Source organism: Thalia democratica, chromosome 1 (genome assembly GCF_965202585.1).
Source record: "Thalia democratica chromosome 1, ktThaDemo2.hap1.1, whole genome shotgun sequence".
In the NCBI taxonomy this organism is placed as follows: domain Eukaryota; kingdom Metazoa; phylum Chordata; class Thaliacea; order Salpida; family Salpidae; genus Thalia; species Thalia democratica.
The window spans coordinates 89,726,258-89,754,173 of NC_139165.1; the positions used below are offsets into that span (position 1 = coordinate 89,726,258).

At 25.4% G+C, this 27,916-nt stretch overlaps 1 protein-coding gene across 1 annotated transcript; it reads right to left on the reverse strand.

Moving 5' to 3' along the window:
• Window positions 1–15,858: 15,858 nt before the first annotated feature.
• Window positions 15,859–25,764, reverse strand: LOC145844460 (protein N-terminal asparagine amidohydrolase-like). Its single transcript, XM_082951867.1, has 9 exons — window positions 25,687–25,764; window positions 25,450–25,551; window positions 23,821–23,911; window positions 23,519–23,650; window positions 20,729–20,885; window positions 19,145–19,243; window positions 18,499–18,766; window positions 17,432–17,527; window positions 15,859–16,725 (listed from the first exon to the last, which is right to left on the reverse strand). The coding sequence occupies exons 3-9, from the start codon at window positions 23,896–23,898 to the stop codon at window positions 16,563–16,565; spliced, it is 993 nt and encodes a 330-aa protein (XP_082807993.1). The 5' UTR covers window positions 23,899–23,911; window positions 25,450–25,551; window positions 25,687–25,764; the 3' UTR covers window positions 15,859–16,562.
• Between the last annotated feature and the right edge of the window lie 2,152 nt (window positions 25,765–27,916).

A 27,916-nucleotide genomic window follows, 5' to 3' on the forward strand; every position in this document is an offset into this window, starting at 1 on the left:
CAAAAGTTATACAAAAACAAAAAACACTATGATATATTACGTTTTATTTTTAGACCATTTTCGAAAAATAATATTTACTTGCAGTGTCAAATTTTATTCGGTTTAGTAAAAAGAAGAATATCACGTGTCTAAAGTTTGCTTACATTGTTAAAACTCGTAAAATGAAAACAAATAGAGCAAAAAGTAAAATAAAAACAGTAAAAATTAGGCATTCCTTGTCTTTATCAAGTTATTTCGTGCTCACAATATAGGTGTGTTATTCTCAAAAATCATTTTTTACCAGAGTGAACATTTTCTTTTTGGCTTGCTTCGTAAAAGTTTCTTTTCAGAGAATTGTCTACTGTGGTTAAAAATGAATAAATTACTAAAGATCATTTTTATTATTTTATGAAATTAAATATTTTACAACTTATATTCTTTTATTTCAAATGTAATTAATTTAAAAACAGTTTATATTTTCTTGTCATTTCATAAGAATTTAACTTATGTTTAAACACTACCTGAAGTATTGTTTTGTAACTTTATGCTTGCAGTGTTTTTACGTTCTACCATAGCTGAATGACTGCGAGCTTCGTTTTTCTTTTTGTCGTTTTCTGGTGTGTTTCTTTTAATTTTTAAACCAACGTGGTAAGAAACCGACGCCCCCCTAAAGTTAAGGTTTAATTTAAAGTTTGATTTATATTGAAAATTTATTATATAATTAAAGTTTGTTTTAAGGTGCAAAAAAAGTTAGGTGAAACATAATTTACATTATCCTATGTTATATGTGTATCATAATTTAAAACAATTCAGTTAAATATGTATGCAGAAAATGCTGATAAAACAAAGTAAGTGCAGAGGTAAGTATAATGTAAGGGTTTTTTACACTTTAACAAAAAATTTGATACATTTTTCATACTAGACTGACTTTTACAACATTTTAAATATTGTAAGCAAATATTGCAGTTAAAGTACCATATAATTTGTCTAAAAAGATATAATTACCTTTTTCCTAATCTTCTTGTGCCTCTGTTGGGAAATAAATTATTGACATGTTTCCCAAATATTCCATCACTTACTGGCTTGATTGGTTGCTTTCTGCAATGTTCTATGTAGTTTTCGTATAAAAAACGTCTGCCTAAAAGTGCATCTTTTTTGTATTCGACATTATTTACCAACCATTTTATGACGAACGGGTTTGTCTTCAAAACAGACTTTTTCTTAACAGATTGTACACAATCAGCATCTCCTTTACTGTTAGAAATGCCTGATGGTAACGGGCTATTGAAACTCTGTAAATCAACAGCTTATTTCATTATATGTTAATTCTTTATTTAGCTTTGTCTTGTCGGATAAAGTACGTAAAACAAAAGAACTTATATCATAAAAAAGTAAAAAGTTATTCAGATTAATACTGTTTACTTCTCTTATTATTTAAAAAAATTTACATCAGTACATACAGTTTAATTTTAAAGCTTAATATTTATTTACTGGTGGAATTATTTATTTTGGGACTTACATAGTTTTCGCTTAATTGTAGAGAAGTTATAATTTTACCATATGACATAAAATTGTTGTTCACGCAAAATGAATTTGTTGAACCAAGTTGATTTTGGTCTTGAATGGTGATGTTACTGTTAGTAGTCTTTTTGGGTCGACTACCTTTAGACTTAGCTTTTTCTTCAAACTTTTGTTCCTGGAAAACGTTGAAATGAAATTTAGTTTTACATTTTAAGAAGCAAGCTAGTTATATCGTTTTTTGCAACTTGGTACAAACTAACATATAAAACTTAAAATATTATTTATTTTACCAAGATTGACAATATATTTTTGTAAACTTAGTGGAGTGATGGTTTTAATATTTTATGTTAATCTTAAGTTGTTTGATTCAATATTTAATATTTTTACTTAAACACAAGTTTTTTTTTTATGAACGTGACTTTTTCTAAGTATCTCATCTTTTGATTGCATATAAGGCAATTCTGAGAAGAATATTCATCGCTTCCATTAAATTGAGTTTTTAAGGTTTTAATTAAATTTATAATATTTTGCGAGATGGTCTTTCGTAATAATTTTTTGCTGCACAATTTTACATATCAGTACATCAGTTTTAATTTATTAATTCAAAATCGCCCCTGTATAAAAAGTAACTTTGGAGCAATAAAAGAACAGTAAAAAGCAACTGAATGTAAATTTAGTTTATAAATTATTTTTTTTATCTGTAATTTCATTTACATTTAATTAGTGATTAGATTTTCATGCATTATTGAAAATAAAATCAAAGACCAAAATTTAAAAAAAAAAAACATTACTAATAGAACAAATATTTCTGCTATCATACAATGGCTTTAGTATAGATTATTAAATTGTTATAATTTGAAGTAAAAAAAAATAATAAAACTTTGATAAGTCGAAACGTAAATTATATAACAGCCATACAGTTTTTAAAAATACTTACACATCCTTTTACAAACAGAAGAAAGTCTTTTTTGGTGTATTCAACTTTACTGTTGTTCAAATTTGATCGGTTGGAAGTAACTGGTTGAGTTTGATTGGATACTCCGTCATTAATGGGAGGAGTATTTGTAAATATTTCTTTGCTTTTACTAGATCTAATTTCCTGTAGTATCTGTTTCTAAAAAGTTATAATTTTCAATAATTGGAAATTGACAGTTTACTAATTTAATTGGTAATAGCAACCTGTTTGTAAAAACTTTTAAAGATAAACAAACCTGAATCTTTGACAAGACTTTTTCAAAATTGCCGCGTGCAATTTTAATTGGATCTGGTATTTCTGGTTCAGGACTTCTATTCGAGAGTAAACTTTGCTGTTGCTGTTGAAAAGGGTTTATTTTTTATTAATGTACTACATTTTATTTGTAAGTTGCAAATAATTGTAAGTTACGTACAAGTATATCTATTCCAGTAAGAAATTCATTTTTGTACTGAGAGTTATTTGTTTCATATGACTTTACTTCAAACATTTTCAATTTTTAAGTATATTAATGTGTTTAAAACTGTTAAAACAAATTATTTGTTAACTTTTTAACTTTTTTTCTAACCAAAAAGGTTTAAAACAACCAAATAATACATTTTACTTTTAAGTGTAACTTTATATACAAATTCGGGAGAAAATTTTGGTCTAAGACTCATTTTATACAGAAAACAAAAATAAAATTGCGCGCAACAACTTTTTAAATTTGCACATAAAGATAAAAAATAATTATTTAAAAACAAAGAAAAAATAATTTAAGTGATTGTTTACCAAAATATTGTATTCTCATAGTTTTGATAATATTTTGTAAAATATAAAAACCATACCAAACTCAAAAATAGCTATAACTTTATATTGTCGTTTCATTATTGAAAACACTAATTAAAAAATAATAAAAGGGAGGAGTATTTTTAAGTATTTCTTTGTTTTTACTTAATCTAATTACCTGTAACAATTTTTCTTAAAGACTACATTTTTCAACGGCTGTAAATTACAGTTTACTGATTTTAATAATTAATAGCAATATGTTTAAAAAAAAAAAAAGATAAACTAACATGGCGATCTGACAACACGCTTTCAAGATTACTGCGTGCATTTTCAATTGGATCTAGTATTTCTGGTTCAGCATTACTATTCGCGAGTAGTCTTTGCTGTTCCTGTTGAAAAAGATTTAATTTTTGTTAATGTAATACATTTTGTTGCTGAGCCTTAATGTTTTTAAAAATAGTTGATTTTATGTTGTAATGTAAACAGATTACACAGATGCAAATATATATACTTATTTATTTGTTTATATATATATATTGAAGAAGTTACAAAACTATTTACTTCCTGATCAACTATCTCAGCGGCTCGTACAATTAAATCTATTCCAGCAAGAAATTCATTTTAGTACTGAGAGTTGTTTGTTTCATATAACTTTATTTCAAAAATTCGTAGTTTTAAAGTATATTAATTATGTATAAACCGTTAGAACAAATTATTTGTTAACTATTTTACTATTTTTCTTACCAAAAACGTTTAAAATAATCGAAAAATACATTTTAATTTTGAGTATAACTTTATATACAAATTTCGGGACAAAGTTTTAGTCTAAAACTAATTTTATACAGATATGTCTTATTTATACAGAAAACAAAAATAAATAGCGCGCAGCAACTTGTTAATTTGCAAATAAAGATTAAAAATAATTACTAAAAAACAACGAAAAAATAATTCAAGTGATTGTTTACCAAAATATTGTATTCTAATAGTTTTGATAATGTTTTGTAAAATTTAAAAACCATACCAAACTCAAAAATAGCTATAACTTTATATTTTCGTATCATTATTGGAAACACTAATTAAATAAATCAATAAATGAGAGGAGTATTTTTAAGTATTTCTTCGTTTTTACTTATTCTAATTTCCTGTAACAATTTTTCTTAAAAACTATTTTTTCAACGGCTGTAAATTACAGTTTACTGATTTCAATAGTTAATAGCAATCTATTTTAATAAAAAATTAAGATGAACTAACATGGCGATCTGGCAACACGTTTTCAAGATTACTGCGTGCATTTTCAATTGGATCTAGTATTTCTGGTTCAGTATTTCTATTCGCGAGTAGACGTTGCTGTTCCTGTTGAAAAAGGTTTAATTTTTGCAAATGTACTACATTATGTTGCTGAGCCTTACTGTTTTTAAAAATAGTTGATTATATAATGTTTTGTAAACAGATTACATAGATGCAAATATATATCTATATGTTAATATTTATTTATATATATATTGAAGAAATTACAAAACTATTTACTTCCTGATCAACTATCTCAGCGGCTCGTACAATTAAATCTATTCCAGCAGGAAAATCATTTTTGAACTGAGAGTTATTCATTTCATATGAATTTACTTCAGACATTTTCAATTTTCTAGTTTACTAATGTTTTATAAACTGTTAGAAAAAGTTATTTTTTTTATTTTTGAAAACCAATTTATAAATAAAAACTAATACATTTTACTTTTAAGTGTAACTTTAAGTACAAAAAATTTGGGACAAAACCTTGGTCTAAGACCCATTTTAGATGGTCTTATTGGTCTTTTAGATGATATATTGTTTTCTATTAGTTTAGATGATGTTTTATTAATCTGGAAAACCATATAACTAACAAATCCAAATAAAGCTATAACTTTTTTTATCTAATCATTTTCGGAAACACTAACTGAAGCAAATAAAGTTTTAAAATGCAAGTGTTTAAATAGTAAACACAAAAACTATAAGTTTTCAAAACTTCGACAGCTTTTACAGTTTATAAATAACAAGTGCTTTGTAAGCATTATTTATGGAGAAGTATTATCTCATATTTCTAGAACAACACACATTTTTGGGTTTAAAGCTTGTTTCATTGTCTTATCTACTTTTTTTAAGTGTTATACTAACAACTAAGCAAAAAAAAAATAATTTTGGAAACTTTGAAATTTACTTAAAACCACTACTAAAAACAGCGAAAAAATGTAATGTAAACTATGTTGTATAAGGTAGTGTAATACTTGGTATACTAATTAGAAAATCATGAACTAGGGTGAAAAATAAACTTCACTGTTAAATTAACTTATTTACTTTTTGATACACAAGTATAGATTTAAACGTTTAACTTTTGTTTAAATTACAATACATAGCCAAAAATTAGTTTGACAATTAATAAATTCACTAAAACCACTAGGTTTTACTTTTTCTGTAAAATAATCTGTTTTAAACTCAGTAGACCTTTTAGTCTTTTAGTACTCTAAAATCCTTTATCTAAGAAATGAATACAATACATAAAATTTAAGCTTTAAAAGATAATACAATTAAATTTTCTTAAAACCAGATGATGCATAAACAGAGCTAGATAGCTTTAGTTTTCCATGAATAATCATTTAATGAGTTTATCATAAACAACTAAAATGTATTTAAGACCCTAAACTGTCCAATTGGTAAAACTCACATCAAAAAGTAAGTGTATAAAATTAGCTTAGAAGTGCATCATCTGAAATTAAAAAATGTGCAATTGAATTGCTTCAAAAAGGTTTAGCCTATCATTTTTTACATAATGGATAGTAATAGAACATTTAAGTAGCTTTAACTAAAATGAATTAAAAAATCTTCAAAATTTTATAACACAACACTTTTATACAAACAAGCAGCTGATAACTTTTAGATATGATACTGAATTACACTTTACTGTAGACTAGCTATTCACCGGTAGTTGAATATAGTTTAGAAAAACTTGTTAAGCTATGAAATCTCTTTACGAGAAAAACATTGAAAATTTAAATACAAGCTTATCGTTTTATTAAAAAACTGATAGCAGTTTGTTTATCAAACTTGCATTTTTATTTAAGTAAAAATGAAAATAAGAATTGTAAAAATGAAATTGAAAGTAAAAGGTTTCTACCAAAACAGTCTTGCATTTAACATAGTTTAAATACAACCTTAACTCTTTATAACACTTCTGTTACCATTGCTGGTGCAGAATAGTTACAGTTTAAATATTTCTACATCTTTAATAGTTATAAAAAGAGGACGTCATTTGTTTTAATACCTTATGGAAATTATGCCTTTAGGCAGTAGTTGAGTAAAATACTACTTTAAGCTTAAAAGTCTTAGTAGTATTTTATATAACTACTGCCTTAAGGTATAATTTTGTTAAATATAACAACTTTTAAATTCTTATTATGCAAGTCTAAGAAAAGATGTGTAAAAACGAAATAAAAAATAGTAGTTTCTGAAAACAACTACTTTAGTTTTGATTTCCAACAATATTTAAATACTTTCACTCTATGACGTAACTAAAGAGAATCTTTGTTTAAATAAGTTTCATAAAATCAGATTAATTTATAAAATGCTGAAGTTGGCGTATAGTAATTTTTTAGGATAGAGCTAAATAAAACTATAAATTCAATATCTAATATAAATACTTACTTTTAAAGAACATCAAGTTGTTTATAATGTTTTGCTGCAAAAGTAAGCACTTTATCTAAAGACCTTCACAATCAAGATTAGGGAAATTTATTTAAATATTTAATTTATTTAAAATTTATGTTAAATTGCCTACTAAAATTACGACTCTAAACCTTGTGTTGGCTTTCATCTGAGCAACAAATTAAATGCAGATAAACTGTGTTCGTTTCCAAACCAAACTATGCATATACATCTTAAATTATGGCTCATTTTAATGGTAGTGATACTTACAATGAAATTTAAAAAGTTTCGTCTTAGGAACATATTAATAGTAGTAAAAAAATTTAGAACGTCCGAGTTGTATGACTTTTAGCACTAGACTTAGTATATTTGTAACAAATTTGACCCATAAACAAACAACTTAACTTTTGAAAACCAACAGGTTATAAAAAAACAAATAAAAAACTTCAGAAAAGATTAATTTTAGCATTATATATACAGTTTAGATACTATTAAAAGTTTCAAAACAAACTACAAATATTTTTTAGAAACAAGCTAGTAATAAAGCAGTGACTTTAAAAAAAAATAAGCTAAAAAGTATAAAAAAATTAAAAGCTCTGTTTTTAACTCAACAATTTTACATTGATTTGATTCGGTCCATGTTATTTCATTACAGAGTGTTTTTCTGTTTTTTTAGTCACGTTTTATATTACCACTTCACTTAACAACTTAATATAATTAAAGATTTTAGTTAAGTATTGTTTACAAATGCATACAACTATGATTCATGATTATCCATCAACTAAAAAGTATTCATCCATAAATGCAAGTTCTTTAAAACTAATGATTTTACAAACTAATTTTTTGCTTATTATAAACTCATTAAGTCATTGTTTACGAAAAACTAACACTAAAATAAAGTTACAGTAACCTCTCACATCTTTACGCACTCGTGACGTTACGCACTCTCGTTTAGTTATGCATTTTAGAATTCTAAAAAATTCAAAAAGTAAAAATTTTAATTTTTTTCAATATTACAAAATTTAGGTTTATTCTATATATTATTAATTTAAAATATGTTTTTAAATACTAAACAGGGTTGCCACTCGGTCAGGAAATCAGGAAAAGTCAGGAAAAATTTAAGAAAATGACAAAAGTCAGGAAAAGTCAGGAAAAAATGGGGGGTTTTGAAAAAAAGTCAGGAAAAGTCAGGAAATTTGATAAAATTTAAAAAAAAAGTCAGATTTTATCAGTTTAAATTTACAAAATTCCTTGTTTTCCAAAGCCTTCAAATGGTAAAAATTAATTAAATGTCCTTTAAAGTCAGAAAAAAAATCCAAAATTTTCCTAGAAATTTACAAAAATGTTTAATTTTATTTCCAATGCCTTCATCTGGTATAAATTAGTAAAATATCCTTTATAAAACTGCAAAAATTTTCTATTAACATATTGAACAAGTACCCTACTTGAACAACCAGGTTTTGTAAGCTTTTTAGTATTGATGATCTGTAGCAAGGACACTTCCATAGTGAAACTGTGGTATATAAACAAAAGTTTATCTAGCATAATTTTAGAATCAAAGTGTTTTTTGTTTAAGTAAATAATTGAGTTCTTTATAACTAAGCAGTTAGTTTAGTATTTTATGTAACAAGTTAATGTGTATACTGAACCGGAATGCAGACCAGATGAAGGAAACCATATCTTCATTAGATGATGAGGTTGAAGTGCTAATAAAAAAATGAAGAAAATAAATTTAAGTACATACATTTAAAAAAAACAGTATTTGATTAAGATCTTAATTGTTTTGATGTTTTAACTGTAAGAGTTCGTTATTGGTTTAAGGTTTGTGTTGTGAAAGTTCCTTATTAATTTAAGGTTTTAATTGTAAAAGTTCCTTATATGTCGTTTGTTTATCTAGATACATTTATGCTAGGAAATTCTAAAAGTTTTGTCTTTTTTCAGACAGGCTGTGTTTATAAGGTAATAATACAAGTATTTTGCTGGTAGAGCTGTTTATTACAAACATCAATCATACACAGATGGTTTAAGTGATGTACTGGTAGTTTGATGATAGAATTCAGCAAAAAATTGTTGTTTTTAACCTGTATTGAAATTAGATTGAAAGCTTTATATAGATTCAAGTGTTAGGTTATGTATTTTAGAATAAGTTTAGTTTAAGAGTTTGATTTAGAAAAGTCAGGAAAATTTTTGTAAAAAGTCAGGAAAAAGTCAGGAAATTTTTCTCAGCTTGAACAGTGGCAACCATGACTAAATCACCTCTCTATATCTTCAAAATTTGTAAACTTATGTTTCTTGACTAATTGATAAACATTTAGTTATACCTCAGTATTAACATTTTTGTTATACTTTAAATACTTTTGTACAAACGAAGAAAACCATTACAGCACCAAATTCCTATTTTTGTAAAAGGCTATAGAAACAAATTTTAATATAGACACCAAGCCATTTGTTAATTGTAAACAAATGCTTAATTATAAATTGAATTTGCTAAGTAGAATAGAATATAAATTTTAAGTACCAAATAAGTCACATATAAATAAAGGTAAAACCTTATTATTAAAATTAGTAAAATTTTTCTACCAGTGAAATTATTTTGTATAAATTAGAACTCTTTTTTTTTACTGTATGTATAGTTTTATCTTTTGTTTTATATATATTAATAAATTAAGTAAACAAATTGTTAAAAGTGGGAAAATCCCCAGTCTGCTTTTAACTAAAAGCAATATCAAAAAACAGTCATTATAGTAAGTATATTTGGTACCTCTCGTATCTTTACGATCTCTCATATCTTTACGCACTTCTTCTGTGGACCCAATGTGCGTAAATAAGCGAGAGGTTACTGTATCTAACTCTGTTTATGCATCATTTGGTTTTAAGAACATTTAATTGTATTATCTTTTAAAGCTTAAATTTTATGTATTGTATTCATTTCTTAGATAAAGGATTTTAGCTTACTAAAAGACTAAAAGGCCTACTAAGTTTAAAACAGATTATTTTTTGGAAAAATAAAACCTAGTGGTTTTAGTGAAGTCTTGAAAATTTATCAATTTTCAAACTAAATTTTAGCTATGTATTGTAACTTAAATCATGAAGTTGTTAGTTTAAATTTATATTTGTGTATCAAGAACATAAAAATTAATTTAACAATGATATTATTTTGTAACGTAGTCCACAATAATTATGCTGTATCAGGTTATAATTATATTACTTATACATGTGATCATAATCTTCTAACAGATTCGTAATTTAATCATTTTTTAGTGGCTAACTTTTTTAGAAATATGTATTTGTTTAAATGATATTTATTGTTTTGAAAAAACTAAACAAATATAACTTTTTAGTACTTATTTTAGACAAGTAAAGATCAGTAAAACTTTTTTATTTACAAACCAGGGTTGCCAGAAGTTTAATATTTCTTATTTAACAAACATAATTAGTAATACTTGGCTACTACGTATTAATATTACTTAGCAATTATGCTAGAACTAATAAAATAAAACAGCGCATACGTTCAATTTGTGATACCATTTTTATTTATTGTTTACAAAAACTTTTTTAGTTTTGTTTCTTACACACTACGGTACACAATAAAGATACAATAAACAGAATGAGGTGACAAAAGTAACAAAAGTAACAAAAGTATTTAGGCTAAATTGTATTACTTCAGCAAATTTTCTGCAATCTAAAAACTTACTGAAAGAATTCAAATAAAACAGAAAATACCTATTTTAGACCTAAATAACATAAATTATTAAATGACTGATTAATAAACACATAAACATTAAACTTCATTTAACTATATAATATTACAGCAAACTATTTAAAAAGAAATAAAAAACTTATCTAACTAAAGGAGTAGATGTGAAGCTAAAAACTATCTTTTCAGAAAATACTTAGTATTGATATATTTTATAAATAAATAAAAACAAGTTACATTAGAAACTATATCGAACTTTAATTGTTCATTAACTAATATATATAATACTGATATAATAAGATTTAGTATCAAACTTCAAAGATTCATTAGTTAAAGAACTTATATTATTAGAATTTATATTTAAGATCAAATATTCATTACTAAACGAACTTTTAAATATTTTTTTTAATGCAGTTTAACCCAACTATTAATTAACTTAAGTAATTATTGCTAAGTTTAATACATTAATAATTTTTTATTCATTTCATAAATTTTTTGATCTTTTAAAATAAAACTCTTTTAGGCAAACATTTGTAAAATATTAAGTATTATAAAACTTCTATAAGACTGATTAACAATATCAAAATTTAGTAAAGCAGCATATAAAACTTTTAAAATACAAATTATTAAAGTAGTTTTTTAATAACCATCAAAATAGTTTTTTTAAACGACAACAAAAAAGCGCTCAAATTATTTAGTCCTAGGACCTGGTGCAGAAACATGTTTGTGGTTATTGAGTCGCACACCACTTGGATACCATTTAACGTCTTGTCCAGGACATCGAGTCTTTAAAAAAAATCAATTCATATTTTTAGCTATTATCTAAACTTGTCAAAACCTAAACGGTTTTTTAAAAGTAGGGTTTATTTGTTTATTGTTTTACATAGGTTTATAAAATACCTTTAACAAATTTACTTCTGTTTTTAATCACTTCAACTAAACTGTAATAGCTGATACTACAATTTGAGTCGGACGTTTTGTATATTTTTTTGTCTGACTCAGTAGAAGAAGCGACAATTTGTTATTTCATAAAGCAACATCATCTTATTTAGTTATTGTTGACTTTACGAAAATTACCAGTTTTATAAGAAACTTTGAATAAAAAAAAAATGGAGCTTTTAGCATAAAGCTGTCTTACTGTTATTTTTCCCGTGGACAGCTTCATCATATGCCGCTCATAGTTAGAAGCACAAACTTCAAAGGAAACATTTTCAATACTGAACTAAATTCTAATAAAGTGCCAACTGTTTTACAAACGATTCAAGTTTCAGACGTAAACCTGCTAAGTTTTAAATTTTACATTTCGAAAGCCAAAACTAACTGCATTGGAGTTTTTACACTAAATTACTCCATACTATTCGCACCATTTTTTTGTCGTTTTAATGATTATTTTGAAATCAGAAACTACTAACAACTACTTTTACATAAAACAGTAATCTTCTTCTTGGGTGCATACTTTGAACGAACTAGTACGAACAAAATTGAAATGATCAAATAGTTGAGAAAAAGAAATTGAGAACTAAGTTAAAAAATATCGTGAAATAAAAAAAAAAACATTTTTATCTACAATCGATTTAAGATAAGCTTATTAGTAAAAAAAGGTTGTGATAGTAATTTGAAAATAAAGAAAAACTGTTTCTAAAAAAGCCATTATATTTAGCTACGAATACCTTTTTAGTTTTCAAACAACAATATGCGCACAAATAATTTAAAAAACATTAAATCATAATAAATATAGATACTTTTTTAATCGGAACAAAAAAATACAATCAGTGGCAACGCTTGCTAACTTTGTTAGGGGTTCGAAAAACTTACAAGTATTTTAAAAAAAACCTTTAGTTCGGTTTTTGTTTAAATTCAATTTTAATTTGAATTTTAGTAGGATAGAAACACTACAACTACAACAAAACGTTTGATAGCACAAATATATCTAATAAAACAATTTTAACAGTTTTATAGTATTGTAATAAGTATTTTAGTTTTTTTAAGTGCTCATATGCTCCACTCCACGCGATGCTCCTAGTAAAACAATCACAAAAAGTAAGAAAGGATAAGAGAAATGTAACTTAAAGATTCAAAAAACTGAGACGTTTCTAGAAAAAAGATACTCGTCTTGTTTAGAATAATCTGTTTTTTTATTACATGAAAACTTTCCATCTACAAGCTTTTAAAAACTTGCTTCGAGAATAAGACCGATGTTTATTTCTAGAGTTTTGGAAGATAAGTTCAACAAAAAAGCCTTTGATGGTTTGGAAGTGAAAGCTAAATAAAATCTAAAATAGTAGACATATTTGTCCTTAACTTTTATTTTTTATATAAAAAAATCGTTTTTTGTTTAATTTAAAATAAATTTTACCGATAGTAAGGATTTTCTTATATTTTCATTGAATAAATTCTTGTCGTGTTTGTTAAACAACTTAAATAAAATGTCAATTCCAAAGCAACGGCAAATTTTCAATTACAAGCAGCCTCAGTCGGTTGTTTTTTTAAAACAAATTAAAAAAACAGACAAAAAAAGGTAAATACATATTTTATGCAAATACTTTTTTTAGACTTATTGTATGGACATAATGACATACAAATTGTTTTTGTCTGAAAGTTTACAAACTACTGAATATATTAAACTTTGACTAAATCAAAAGTGTTGATATAAACATACATATCTCAATTAATGTTTGTAAAAATTTAATATATAATTAAAATGTATTTTTAGGGAGAACAAGGTACACCGAAAAAATAACGTTCCATATCAAAAAAAAATTGGGGGGGCATCAGCAGTAAAAGCTGTAAAAAGCCACAAGGCCATAATTTGAAACTTATACTAGATACTTTGGAGTAAATGAGGAAGACTAAAAAAAAGGTCTAAGGTGTTTTAAACGGTTGTTTTTTAAGAAATGATTTTTTAGGAGCCATTTCTATTTTTAATTTCTTTAAAGGGGGCCTACAATGAATAAGCTTGGGAAACACTGATCTAGACCAAGAGTCGACGACATTTTTTGGTGTACCGGGATAAATATTTTTTTAATTTTTGCCTGTAGCCGCATTTTAAAACTAAATTCGTTTCATGTTCAGAAATTATATAAGTTTACTGAAGTTATCATTAAAAATTCTACTTTAAATGGAAATACTTAAAAACATCTTACAGTTGTCAAAATTTAATTAGAAGCCTAGTTGTAATTTATGACTTTTTTTTTCCTAAAAACAGTATGATTACAACTAATAAGTACATCGCAGTCCAAATGTTTTAAATTTGAGGACAAACTTTGACCCACGGACTGCAGTTTGCTGACTGCTAGTCTAAAAGCTAAAAATAAGCATTTAAGGTTTTTTACTGTTCATAAATAGTTATAATAGTTAGTTGTTGATCTTTATAAGTTGGCACAAACAGCCACCGACTGTTGTAAATAGAGGTCCTTGCATGCTTCTGCTTTATTAATGTTAGCTTAAATTGTAAAAGACATTGTCGAATTATTTGATTACAAGCTTTTAATCCTATATCTTATACATTTTTATCGTGCATTTATTAAACTGTAAGAAGGGTTTCAAAAACATAACAATTTGTGATTAAAATAGCCATCCTATTTTCACTATTTAAATTTATACATAAGAAAAAAAAAACTTATACTTCTAAATATTTCTTTCTAATTTAATCTTTAAGCTATTTTAGTAGTCTAAAAAATGAAATAGGTATTAAAGTGAAATTTTTATTTTATTTACAACTGAAGGTCGAAAACTTGAATCTCATAAAGTATATTGGTTACTCTAAAAGGAGTTTCTACTAAATAACTAAAACTTCAATATTAATAAAAATAGAGACAACTTTTTTTTTAATTTTTTTAAGAAAGAAGAAAAAATTAGGTAATTATTTATTTTGGCGCGGATGATAAAAGAAGGTTGATTCAAATTTCTTAGTTTTTTTTATATCTCTAACATCTTTTTTAAAATGCTTTGTTTGTTGGACCTCTTTTACATTTACAACTTGTTTTAAATAATTTTATTTTGTTAGGTAAACGTATCGTTTTATCTGCTATGTAGATAAAATCTGAGCGAGACGTACAAGCATATACCTCAGCTTTCATTATGCTTTGTTAAATTTCAGATTGTATCATTCTTGTAAATAGTTCGTTAATAAAACATTACCAAGAAAGATTTTTATTTACCAGACTATTCGTGACTGAATATTGTTTTAAATTATTTCTGATACATCACTATAGATTAGAATTTTGTTTCTTCAGTTAATATTTGTAAATAGTTTTAATTATTTTGAATATTTCTTATTAGTAATCAATCAAGTAATAAGGACTAATACTTTGTTTTACATTTACATTTTACTTGTTTAATATCTGCACTTAGGTTTTATAATTTAACAGTGTAAAGCTACAAAGCGCCCTTAAACAACTGCTTTGATTCGGTGTTCAACAAAGCTTGAATAGAACGTAAGTTTATGCGAAGATCTGACTTAATTTACTAAATACCAGCTTGTTTCCGAAATGTCTAGTTCAAGTATAATTCGATTGTAAGAGCAAAACACGTTTGCCTTTTTGACATAGCCACAATACCCTTTTTAAGGTTGGCTGATACAAACAATTGCTAATAAAAGTGTTACTAATTAAATTACATTTTTGACTACTGAACGACTTATCTTCACTTAAGAGTAGTCACTGGACTCACAATTATTATTACAGAAAAGTTCAGAACTTTCAAATTAAATAACGTTTTTTATTTCAAAAAACGCTACTAAATAATAGTAATAATAACCTGTATTTCAAAAACTATTTGGCTTTAGGTTTTTAATCGTTTTATTTGCAAAAAATACTTTATACGTTCGCACTATCTGCAAAAGCTGGTTACCTAATGAATTTTTTTATTAATCTGGATCATTAAAAATAGGCCGGTTCATTACTTTTTCCATATCGTTACTTTTTATAAAGCTAATATTCTTTCAAATTACTAAAATAACATTAAACTTAAATAATACGTTTAAAAAAATTTTAATCTGTATTTAGAGCAGCTATAAAACTGTTTTAACAATTTAATTGCAGTTTAAACGTTTCAACTAAAGACATTAACTTGTGTAAACTTGAAGAATATTTAATTATTTTTTTCATATGCAACAACCTATTTTTACTAATTTTTAATCATATTTTCCTTAATTGTCACATTTAAATATTAAGTTACCTTTATTGATGCTTAATTGCTCATCAAACTAATAAATAGACACATGTTGCTGATATTTGTGATTTTATTAAAAATTAGAAGTATAAAATTGAAAATATATAAAGACTGCAGTTATAAAAACCTTCAGTTATAAATGAAGTATTTTAAATGTTACACTTTAGGTCACATTATAATTTATTTATAAGTAAACTTAAGCAATAAAAATTGTATATCTCATAACCTAATTTGACAAAAAAAAATATTATACAGCTCTGATGTACAAACCATTGACTAGTAGGACAGTGATCAGCTAATAATACAAAAACATCAGAACAAAAAACGGTTGAAAATTCTGTTGTAATAAAAAAATAATGTTTTAGAAATCAGAATAAAAAAAGAACTTTATGTTTTATCCTTTTTTATAAGTTAAATTTTTTAAATGTTCGATAAAAGACATAACAAAAATACTTTAAACTCATAATTCTAATAAATCCATGATAACATATGAAGTTTTCAAATTAAGTTATTAAAGAAGTAAACTTAAGTCTTAATGGATAAACAACATTCAGTTGTGAAACATAAAAGGATTGAAAGTTGTTGTGTATACTGTAGAAAAATAGTTCAATGTTAAACTAAGAAATACATTCAAAAAACAAAAACTAAATCCATAATACAAAAGAAACAAAAAGTTCACACTTTAGTGCTAACTTTATAGAAAAAACAGGTGGCAAATGGCTTTAAGGTTTTAATGAACACAACTATTACATGTACTTTGAATTTTTTTTTCCAATATCAACTCTCAACCCAACCATCTCCACTGAAGCGGAACCTCATCGGCTGGTTGTCAACGAAGTACTTCCTGTTGAAATGGGGATTCCCCACGATGAACTGCAGCGAGGCCCGGATGTGATGGACGAAATTATCGGGTTCCACCTCAGGCGACGTTGACATGTTCCTGTGAGAAAATTAATATTAATGTAATTATTCCTGTGAAAATAACAATGTTTCTGTTTAATTATTTGATGACACTTTAATGCAACTAAGTTGAAATACTAATGTGAAAACGCGAAAAAAATACAAAAGATAATACGTTGGCATGAGGAATAAGTTTATTGTATGATTATAAGTAATGTGAAAATTATTACTTATAATCTTACATGAAATTATTCATGTGAAAATATTAAGGATAAAATAATTTAAGTTTTAAGTATAAATGCTTTATGCAGTAAAAAGTATGTAAAGCTGTTCATTACGGATAATAAATAAATATTTAATCAAAAAAACATCTTCGCTAAACACTAATTCATTATAGAGGGAAAAAAACTGTATAAAATAAAAAGTGAACAAGATTAAAAGATAAAAAATGAATAAAAATACATTAAAAAGTTTTTATGAATATTAATAACTTAATGAAATTTTAATTAGCACTAACAGTCTTTTTGGAGAAAAGTTTAAATATAGTGAATACCAACAATAATTCTTAAATGGAATTTGTTTTTAAGGATACATAAGTTTCTTTTTAAGTAGCGTCAGCTTTTTTTTTAAAAAGAATCACACTAATATTTTCTGCAACAAAAGAAAAAGTTTTACAACAGCTTAAACAAAAAAGAACATTTTTATACTACCTTAAACAAAAGAAAAGTTTAAATAAAAAAACAAACTTCAAAATCCATTCATCTGTTTGTTGTAGCAGATAAGTGACGTAATTTACTTGTTGCATTTTGAAAGGTCCTATTTCTATTCGCTTGTTTTCAGTACTGCAAATTTTTTTTTTAAATACAAAAAAATTATAGTTAATACATAGTTTTAATTTACATTATTTGTTTTATTAATGTGCAATGAAATTATAAGGAAGTTACAATGATGTAATCGATTTCATTTTGAATACTTTTTCACAGCTACTTTTTCACACGCAAACTCATTTAGCTGTTATGACGCCATATATTATGTCATAAATGTTAAGGGTCTTGTTGATGACTAATAACTTTTGTAAGTTAAAATGTTTGTTTACTAAGAGTCAAGTTTAAAAACGTGTTTTTTTACATACATGACATAAACAACCTATGATATTTTTGTCATTTGGTAATTATAATTAGTTCCAGTCCATCTAAAGATCTTATTATATTTTTTTTGGTAACTACAGGGTTGCCACTTTTTTTTTTTTAATTTGCTCAGATTTTCAAAATTTCCTCCAGATTTTTAAAAGTATACATTTTTTGGAGTATTTTAAAGTTAAGTTTTAGGTAAGAAACTGTGTTAAATAGTATAAAAACATTAAGATACTGTAAAGCTACTTTAAAAGTGTTTTTAAATAAAAACATTTTGATGATGACAAAAAAAAAATTATCTATAAGATAGATTTTATGTGTCAAATCAAAATTTTACTACTTAACATGTTAAATTATTAAAAAATCCAGATTTTCTATGTTTTTTACAAAATTTCTTAATTTCCAGGTAAAGTTGCAACCCTGTAATTAGTATTTATTAGCTATAAAAAATAAACTGAAGAGTTAACAAAAAAATTATTACTGTTCTTTTTACAATAATCAAGCTTTAATCAAAGTTTTAAACTAATAATTAATTTTAAAAACAAGATAGTTTCCAAAAACAATTGAAAAAAAAAAATTATTCATGTGGATTTTGCGCAAATGTTTTAAGAGGGTTAACTTATTGTCATTATTCTCAACTTATTAATTTCAACTACCAAAATTAGAAAAAAACAACCAACTTGTAAATGTTGAGCATGTTTCCGCTTCCATACAACGAGTACGCACCCCTCAGATCCTGCAGAGGGCCTTTTGTGACGTCACTGAACAACGCAGGGTGAACTTCTCCTTTGTGCACTGCGACACCGTACACGCACGGGCAGGCGACGTTCCTACTGCTATACGTTCTACTTGTAGCGGTGACATTTTTAGTGGTGACATTTTTACTGCAAGTGTTCAAACCGCTGCAGACGTAAGAATCCAATTTGACGTTCAGCTTATTTTCGTCACCTATTGTTAAATTAGACATTAAGAAAATGTTAATTTACAAAATTGACAAATAATATAAGCTGCAATAACCATAAATGTAGTACAGGGTTTCCCAAGTGGACCAAGACAGATACCCAGAGGGCCATGAGCAGCAAAGGGGCCAAAGGGGGGCATGAGGTCATAATTTGAAACTCACTCTAGAAATTCTGGAGTTGCTAATGAAGAGTAAAAAAAAGGTCTTAGGTTTTTATTATGGTAGTTTTTGAGTAATCTTCATATACAAGGAGACCATATTTTTTAATTTCTTAAAAGAGGGGCCATTTGAAAAAAAGTTTGGGTAACCCTGCTATAGTACATTTAGATGATTTGTTTTTTGTAATTTAACGAATCAGAACTCACAAACTTCAACAAAACTCTTCAGTATTCCCATGGAAAGTTTCTGCGAAGTTTTTTCGTCATCGAGAAATCCACCCACCAGATGCAGATTCACTTCTTCGTCTGTGAAAGTACACCAAGTAAAAAATCTTTGATATATACTTTAATTTAACATGTTGCATAAAGACTCTTTTAAACTGTTTGCACTTTACAAGCCGCGAATAGAAATAAACAGCTTTTACTATTAAACGTATGTCAGTTCGTTTAATTCATAGTTTATGAATTAGTCAAACAATATTAATAACTTAAAAAAAAGAGTAAGTAAATTTTTATTACTTTCTTAAAACACTAAAAATTAAAAATTTACTAACTTAAACTTTTGAGGTGAGAATAATTAGTAATTTTATTAAGGGCATAGGGAGTCTAACTTATTTTTTTACTACAAGTAATGTCGACTCCTATATAAAAGCTCTAAGTACAAACTTCAAGCCAGTTTTTATAGAATTTTAAAATATTATTTAATTTTTGAGATATTGTATTTTCTATAAACAGTTTCCAATACAAACAATTGGTCCGCAAACTTTTTAAGGTCAATTTCTATGGTTATTTTAATAGTCACTAAAAATCTATCTTCTTCATTTTTTTAGCTAGAGACCTTTAACTTTTAGGATATATTCCTATTGTAGTTTCAATTATGTTTAATGTTGCAATTTTTTTAAAAATGTATAATAAGAGTATTAAATAAAAAAATCAAACAAATAGGTTGGTGTTTTTAAAAATAATTTTCTAATTTTTATTATTTTTAAATTTTTAAAATAAACTTAATTTTAAAAATAAAAATAAAATCCTGCATTAAATCTTTTTTAAATTTAGTAACGGACTTTCTGTGAAAATTTGAAAAAGAATGGTCAAAAAATTAAGAAGAATATAAATTTTTAATAAGAGTTAATTAACAGTCTTTTTTCTGCGTTTTTGGGTTGCTTCTTCCATAAGGACCAACTTCGATCACTTATACCTCAAAAGTTAACTTTAAGCAGTTTAAAATGTCTGATAGCTAAGATAAAACTCTACAAATTAACTTGTAAAAGCTAAAGTGGATCCTCCTATGCCCTTAATACAGAAATAATAATTTTAACAATATGGATATAAAATATACAATGTAAATTAAGTATTTTTAAACTTCAAAAAAATATATAATAAATTATGAAGTTCAGATTATTTCTTTACATGTAATATGTTTCAATAAAGAACCTTTTCAATTTCGTCAGTACTAAAACCAACAATTAAACTTTTTTTTTGGTGCTCACACTTTTTTTTAATGTAAAAGTATAGAAAACCAATTGTTGAAACCTTAAAACACACTTACTAAGTTCAAGATTGTTTAAATTTTGTGTTTTAAGCTATATTCTAAAATAAATATACTTGCTTAAGTATGTTAATCAACTATGATTTTCTGATAAAAGTTTATAACAAAAGTACATATCAAAAGTCATTACAACATCTTTTTTTTTTCTTAAAATTTGTAGATAACAGTAATCTGATAAATAGAATATGTAAATTTTACTACTTTAAGAGTTAATTGAAACTTGCAAACATTATTCAACAAACCTGAAAACTGTTGTGATGCCTTGATGAAACTCTGCACCAGTTGCTTGATGCCTTGGGAAGTTTTGGAGCCGTCAAAATGACCAACGGATGTGACATTGCTGGTTGTTAAAATGACGGCGTGGCATGTTGTCATCATGTCAGTGCCTATCATGTTGATCTGAATAAACAAAATACTAATATGACTTTTATATTAACTAAATAAAAAATTTATAATTTTGACTTTTTATTGGATATGTCATGAAAGTATTAGTTATTGTGTCTTTTATGCAGCTTATAGTGTTAGAGAAACCACCAACAAAAATATCTTGACTTGTTTGTATTAAATGTTACCAGTTCTATTTAAATGTATTTCACATGGCAGCTAAAAGAGTTATTTTGTCAACATGTTCTTTTTTCAATATTTATCAATGAATTTTACTTAATAATGTTTAGGGTTCCTAAATTTAGTAAAAATTTCAAATGATATGAACTTAAATTTACTTTATAATTTATTATGAATAATAATATCATAATTTTGTAAAAGTTAGCAGGCAGTAGCAGTAACATTCAAATTAGAAAATCAGAACTGATTGTAAAAACAAATATTCCCAGCATTAAGCTTGAAAATTTCATCTAACAAGCATAATTTTTAAATCAAATAAATCATAAAAATTTTTTAATAATTTAAATTTTTATTAATGAAAAAAGGTTGTACTATTTCAAATGTACTCTCACCAAAACTATCTTCATAAAGATGCAATATCAAATTAAGCGTCTGAAACTATTTTTTATAAGTTGAACATAATTTTTACTTTTATCACCCTTGATATCAGACATATTTTACTGCTTAAGATTTTTTTAGTTCTTTACACAATCCTAAGTTATTATTATTAGAAAAAAACTTTATCAATATAAAATAATATATATCATCTTGAGATTTTCAAAAAAGTCAAAACTTCCTCAGTTATCCCGAGTTTGTAGCAACCCTGTAAGTCAAGTAATTTAGTTTTTTTCTATAACAATATGTGAATCTTTTTTTAAGTTAAGGGGTCCTTCTTGATTTTTATAAGTTGACCTTATTTTATAGAGTTATATCTGAGGTATCAGACATTTCTAACCACTTAAAAAATGTTAAGGGCATGGGGGGGGGGGGGAGGGGTAAACACCCTTTTTTGGTTTTTCATCTTATTTTATATAGTTTTTACTAAGCTAAATAATGCTTTTTACAGATTTAATAAATTCAAAATAGTTTTTGAGATATAGCAGGTCAAAGTCGGAGCCAACAATAGGTTCCTTATGGGAGGCGCAAACTAAAACAGCAAAAATAGACTATTTCACTAAAAATCTATCTTCTCCTACATTTTTTGAGATAACTACTTCAAACTTTCAGGAAATGTTCCTTGGTATATTTAGAAAATTCTGTCAGAAGGAATTTTTAAAAAAATAAAAAATAAAATTTTTATATAAAAAATAAACAAAAAAAACAGTTTTTTTTTATTTTTTTGTTATAAAATTTTTATTTTTTAATTTTTTTAAATTCTGTTCCGACAGAATTTTCTAAATACTGCAAGGAACATTTCCTGAAAATTTGAGGTAGTTATCTCAAAAAACGTAGGAGAAGATAGATTTTTAGTAATTTCTAGTTATTAGCCGTTTTAGTTTGCGCCTCCCATAAGGATCCTATTGTTGATTCCGACTTTGACCGGCTATATCTCAAAAATTGTTTTGAATTTTTAAAATCTGTAAAAAGCATTTTGTAGCTTAGTAAAAACTATATAAAATAAGATCAAAAACCAAAAAAGGGTGTTTACCCCTCCCCCCCCCTATGCCCTTAAGTATTTTTTTAGATGTGAGCAATCTAAATCAGTGACTTAAGAGATTTCTAATGAAAAACGCAAAAAAAGAATATTTCACTAAAAGTCCATCTCCTCCTTCATTTTTTTATCAATCTTCTTCAAAATTTCACAGAATGTGTATAATTAAATTTAAATTCTTTAATGCATGAATTTTTTTAATTTTTGTAGATTTTTTTTTTTTTTAAACCACCTAACTTTTTGTTTTTTTTTTTCTAAAACTTTTATTTTTTAATATTTTTCAAATTCCAACATTTTAAGTCTTTTAAACTATAAAAGAAACATTTCCTTTAAGTTTGAGGTCTCTAGCTTAAAAACAAAGGAGAAAATAGATTTTTAGTGATTTTTTATATGAGAAAATTCACCCCAAAAAATTTTCAGTCCATATGTTTGTATCAAAAACTTTTTTATTAATTACAATATGTCTAGTTAAATGAGATTTTTTAATTCTATAAAAAAAGGGCTTGTAATTTGTACCTCAAGCTTTCATATACGATCCAATATTATATATTTATTCATTAAATGTTATCTACACTTCTAATTTTAAAACTTAAAAGTTGATTAATGTCATAAATTTTCATCATGTAGGTTTTTTTCTTAACTCTGATTTGAAATGTCACTAAAACAGTGAAATCTTAAAAATCACATTTTAAATTTTTGTCTTAAGATTATCAAACATTTTTAATATTATTAGGAGCATTCATTTATTTTATTGATTTGATAAATTACGAAAAACAAGCTTAAAGTTTAACAAAAGGTTCTAATGGTCAATAGTTTACTTAAAATAATAAATTGCAATTATAAGTATTCAAAGACTTATTATACCGCTGAAATTTTGTTTTTCATTAATCATTTGATCTACGCAACTAAGTTTATAAATTAAAAAAGTTAATAATTATCAGTTGATTTTTATTATTATTTTATTTATTGTTAACCAGAAAAGCAGCTAAACACTCACATTGCCCTCTGATGTTATTGTGGCAAACTCTCTTTGCATCACGTACAAAACCGGATGGTCATTTTTGCCAACTTGCACAACTTTTCTTGACTTAAACTCTTCCGCCTTGTCAGAAAACTTCTTTCCATATTGCTGTGTTGAAGTTTTCGTAAAAAGCTTGTGCAAAAAACTTTTAGAGACCACTTAGTTTAAAGTTTTGGCATTTAAGTGATTTTTAAACAAGATGAAAGATAGATTAAGTTTGTGAGAAAAATGTTTGTTTTAAAAGATAAAACTAAAATATCATGTAAAAATAAACTTACATTGAAAAATGAGTTGCAACTGAATTCTGTGAAAATTGAGTGCTTTCTGTCAATTGTGTCTCCACAAATAATCAGCATATTAGTTTAAAATCTGCATAAAAAAAGTAACTATTTTACATTCAAATATTTAAAAAAAACTATATACACATTCAAATATTTTTTTGATTTAAAAAGTTTTACTTGCAAAATACTGTTGGGTTACTTACTTGAAACAAATTTCAAATGTAGATTAGGCAATTATAATTAGTTATATCAGATGCAGTAAAAAAAGATTTATTATAAAATATAGTTTGAAGTAATAATGAAATAATAAATCAATTGTGAAAATTAATAGATTAATTAAAAAAAATCTTGTACTAAAAATAATAAATTATTCAATTTATACAAAAAGTTTATAAATCTTTTTAGTTTTAGTTTGAAAAATTGATGACAAAATTGTTTTATTCATTTGATATATTTTTAAGTTAAATCAAATTCTTAATAATTAATTTGTAATTTTTTTTTCACGTTATTCAGTGATTATTGTTCCAAGTTCAAGTTTTTTTTTTCAAAATTTCTTAAATTCAAGGTTTTTTCAGGATTCCAGGTTTTGTGGTAATCCTGTTTTATGCTTTGTAATCAATATCTAGGTGGTAGTGTGATGTAATTTATTGTATACTTTTTTATGAACTATTATCATTTCTACAGGTTGTTCATTAATTATAATAAATTAAGGCTATTAAAATTGATTTTCATGTCCAATATTTAGTAGTTTAATAATCTGTGAATAGATTTACATTGAAATGAGCTAGGAAGGAAAAGACAATTGAATTTCTTATTGAATAGGACAATAGGATCTCCTCAGTTCTATTAAAATTTAATTTCCTGAATCTTTTGTTTATTACTGCAGATTTCTACAGATAAAACACTATGAGAGTTAGGAAACTGTAAGAAAGCATAACATAACATCAGCTTAAGTTACATAATTCCAGCTGGAGTTAATAAAAATTTAAACCATTTTATTTAAACACTAGGGCAGGGGTTGGCAGCCTTATGTAACTTGCAGGCCAATTTTCCTGAGCCGCACTATTTTTAAAAATTATTTGAGGGCCCCATTGACTTTTAAGAATTTTTAATAATCAATAGAAAAATATTATTTAACATAAAATATAATAAGTTAAGCAAGCATAAATTAAAGCATTAACAAAGAGTATTTATTGAACAGGAGGCCTAACTGTAAGTTTTTATTACATTTTTTTAATTTTTGTTGTTTTTAATATGCATACTGCTTGCTGAAAAGGAGCTTTGAGCCGCAGATTTTGGTTTTGAGAATAATTAGAAACCACTTCAACTCTATTTTGTTCTATATTTTTTAAATACCTCACCACATAAACAAATTAATTAGGATGGCTTTTAAGAAATTTTTTCAAGGTTTTCTGAATTTTTTCCAGGCTATTAGAAAACACATTATTAGGTCTAATCTTAGTTTAAATTTAAGTTTAAGGCTGAAACTGTTTTAAGTAGTATAACAACATTGAAAAGATAATGTAAAGCTAGTTTATGTGTGTTTCTAAATAAAATATTTTTAATGATGACAAAATATTTTTACCAATATGTTAGATTTTTTGTGTTGAATCAAAATATTACAACCTGAAGTGTAAAACTTGTTTGAAATTATAGGTTTTTCCATGTGTCTTTTTTTTAATTTCTCAAATTTCAGGTTCTTCTAAGATTCCAGGTTTTGTGGCAACCCTGTTAAATGTATTATCAATGAAACTCTAAAACCATTTTATTCAAGTAAGGTCACTAATAGTATGGGGTTACAGTATGTACAGTTTATAAAGCATTATTTTTTTTTAAGGTAGAAAAACATCAGAAAATACTCACTCTCCCCTCTGCAACAATAAAAGTTTTCTGAAGGTCAAGCAAGTGAGTGAAAATTTATCAAAAAATTATCAAAAAAGATGGAACATTTATCAAAAAAGATAGAACAGATAAACAAAATTGATAAAAAACAAAAAAAAGTTTTTGCTGACTCAGAACTCAGAAGCTCAGCTCAGACTGATCTTTTAGTATAAAAATAAATTGTGTTTTACGAGTACATAGTATTCTTTAAACTGATCTAATTGAGCATTTTATATTCATACTCAAAATAATTATTTTAGAACATATTTTTTAAAGTATTTTGGTGAGATTTGCATAGTAAAAAGTGTTTATTTCAGTTTTTTTTTCATTTATTTTAGTTTGAATATTTTTTTTAAGTTGGCAAGATATTAATTTTTTATAAAAGATTTTTTAAAATAAATCTAAAAACATTTTACAAACTGTTGTCTTTTTCAAAACGTAAAAGACTTAACTAAAAGAGGACTAGTTAATAAATTAAGCTATTAGCTATTAGGCGATAACCGATAAGTTTTTTTCGTACACCAGGTCGAATATCTTAGACTAAACTTTTTAAGCGCTTTTTTATCGTTCATAAACAATATTGAGATACAGCCAATAGTGTCTACATTTCAGTTTGGTGTGTCATAAACAGTATTTTAGAAATATATAAGCAGTAAACAAAAAATAAACTACTTGCTTAACTTATATGTGTAATTTAAACAAATAATAAAACCCCCTTAAAAGATAAAAATAAGTTTTAGCATTTTGAAAATAAACTAGGTAACCGACAAAATTTGCTAGAATTAAAGTTTATTTTCTCGGCAAAGGAATTGTTTGCCAGTAAAATGTGTTACTTTTAATTAGAAAGATTATTTTTAACTTGAGGCTCCTAAACACAGTTGCATTACTTATGTATCAATACATATCAATTGCTATAGATTTTTGTAGTTAAGGCTATCGTCTGAGTGACTAAACTTTAACTAGTCACTAATAAAAGGTTAAAAAAGTAACACCTTGAAAGCTTAGCTAGGTTAAATAAAACTTGAACGAGGGCTCAATGGCTTTTTTTATATACATTTTTCACCAAACTTTAAAACCCATTAGTTTTAATTTCATTTTCTTAATTTTCTTAAACTTTTATTTTATTTTAAAGAACGTTTTTTCGCTTTGCATTTCACAATAATTTCCATTAAATTAGGATTTGACTTTAGTAGTGGGGCCCCTTTAAACATTAAGCGTTATTTTTTCGATTATTTTACTTGTTTTAGCTTTTCTCCAAAAATAAAAAACTTATTAAACTTAGTTTTTTATAACAGATTTTTTTTTTCTTTAAATTTTTTTATTTTAAGATGTCCCCAAAAAAAATTTTCCCAATTATTTAAGTTTATCATAGCTAGATTGCAATTATATAATAATTTTTAAATAAATTATATTTTCAATATTCTTATTTAACTAAGTTTATGTGAAGGAAATATCAATTTTTCAATTTTTTTTATTGTCCGACCTATGCAAGTTTTACATAAATTTACATTATTCGATCAATTTCTGACTTAAGTGCAATAAATTTATGTTAGACGTGCATAGGTCTTGTATAGAAAAAAGAAATTGGAAAAATTAATGTTTCCTTAATATAAAAATTAGTTAAATGAGAAAATAGAAAACAAAAATTATTTGAAAAACATTACATTTTGCAGTAAATCCATGATAAATTTGAATATTTCGGAAAATTTTTATTTGGTAATATCTTAGAAAAAAAGCAATTTCATTATAAGAAACTTAGTTTAATAAGTAAGTTAAAAAAAAATCTTATTTTATTTTAGGAGTAATACTAATTAAAGTAAAAATATTAAAAAAAAACTTTAAATTTTTAAAGGGTTCCCACTATTAAAGTCAAACCCCAATTCAATGGAAGTTATTGTGAAAAGCGAAACAAAACAGCTAGTTTTAAAATAAAAGAATGTTTTAAGTTAGCATTCAATAAATTGAAAATAATGGGTTTAAAGTTTGGTAAAAAAAGTACATAAAAAGCTATTCAAGCCAAAGTAATCCTCGACCTTTTATAATGGTACAAGTTTTTGTACAGATCAATAAACTTTTAATTGGCTTTTCCTTCAAACATCATCAAATAAATAAGATGTTTCGCGTCATTAAAAATAAAAAATAAATTTCGCCCCAAGACCAACAACAACAGTTTCCGAAACAACCTACGACTGGTTTTGTCATTATTAGGACT

What these genes read in the sequence shown, in the direction of transcription:
- LOC145844460 (XM_082951867.1), bottom strand. Translation starts at nt 23,898, where the DNA reads ATGCTGATTATTTGTGGAGACACAATTGACAGAAAGCACTCAATTTTC. An exon ending in GAAGAGTTTTGTTGAAGTTT is followed by an intron (nt 18,767 to 19,144) that starts GTGAGTTCTGAT and finishes ATTTAACAATAG; the next exon opens with GTGACGAAAATAAGCTGAAC. An exon ending in AACATGCTCAACATTTACAA is followed by an intron (nt 17,528 to 18,498) that starts GTTGGTTGTTTT and finishes AAAAATTTGCAG; the next exon opens with TACTGAAAACAAGCGAATAG.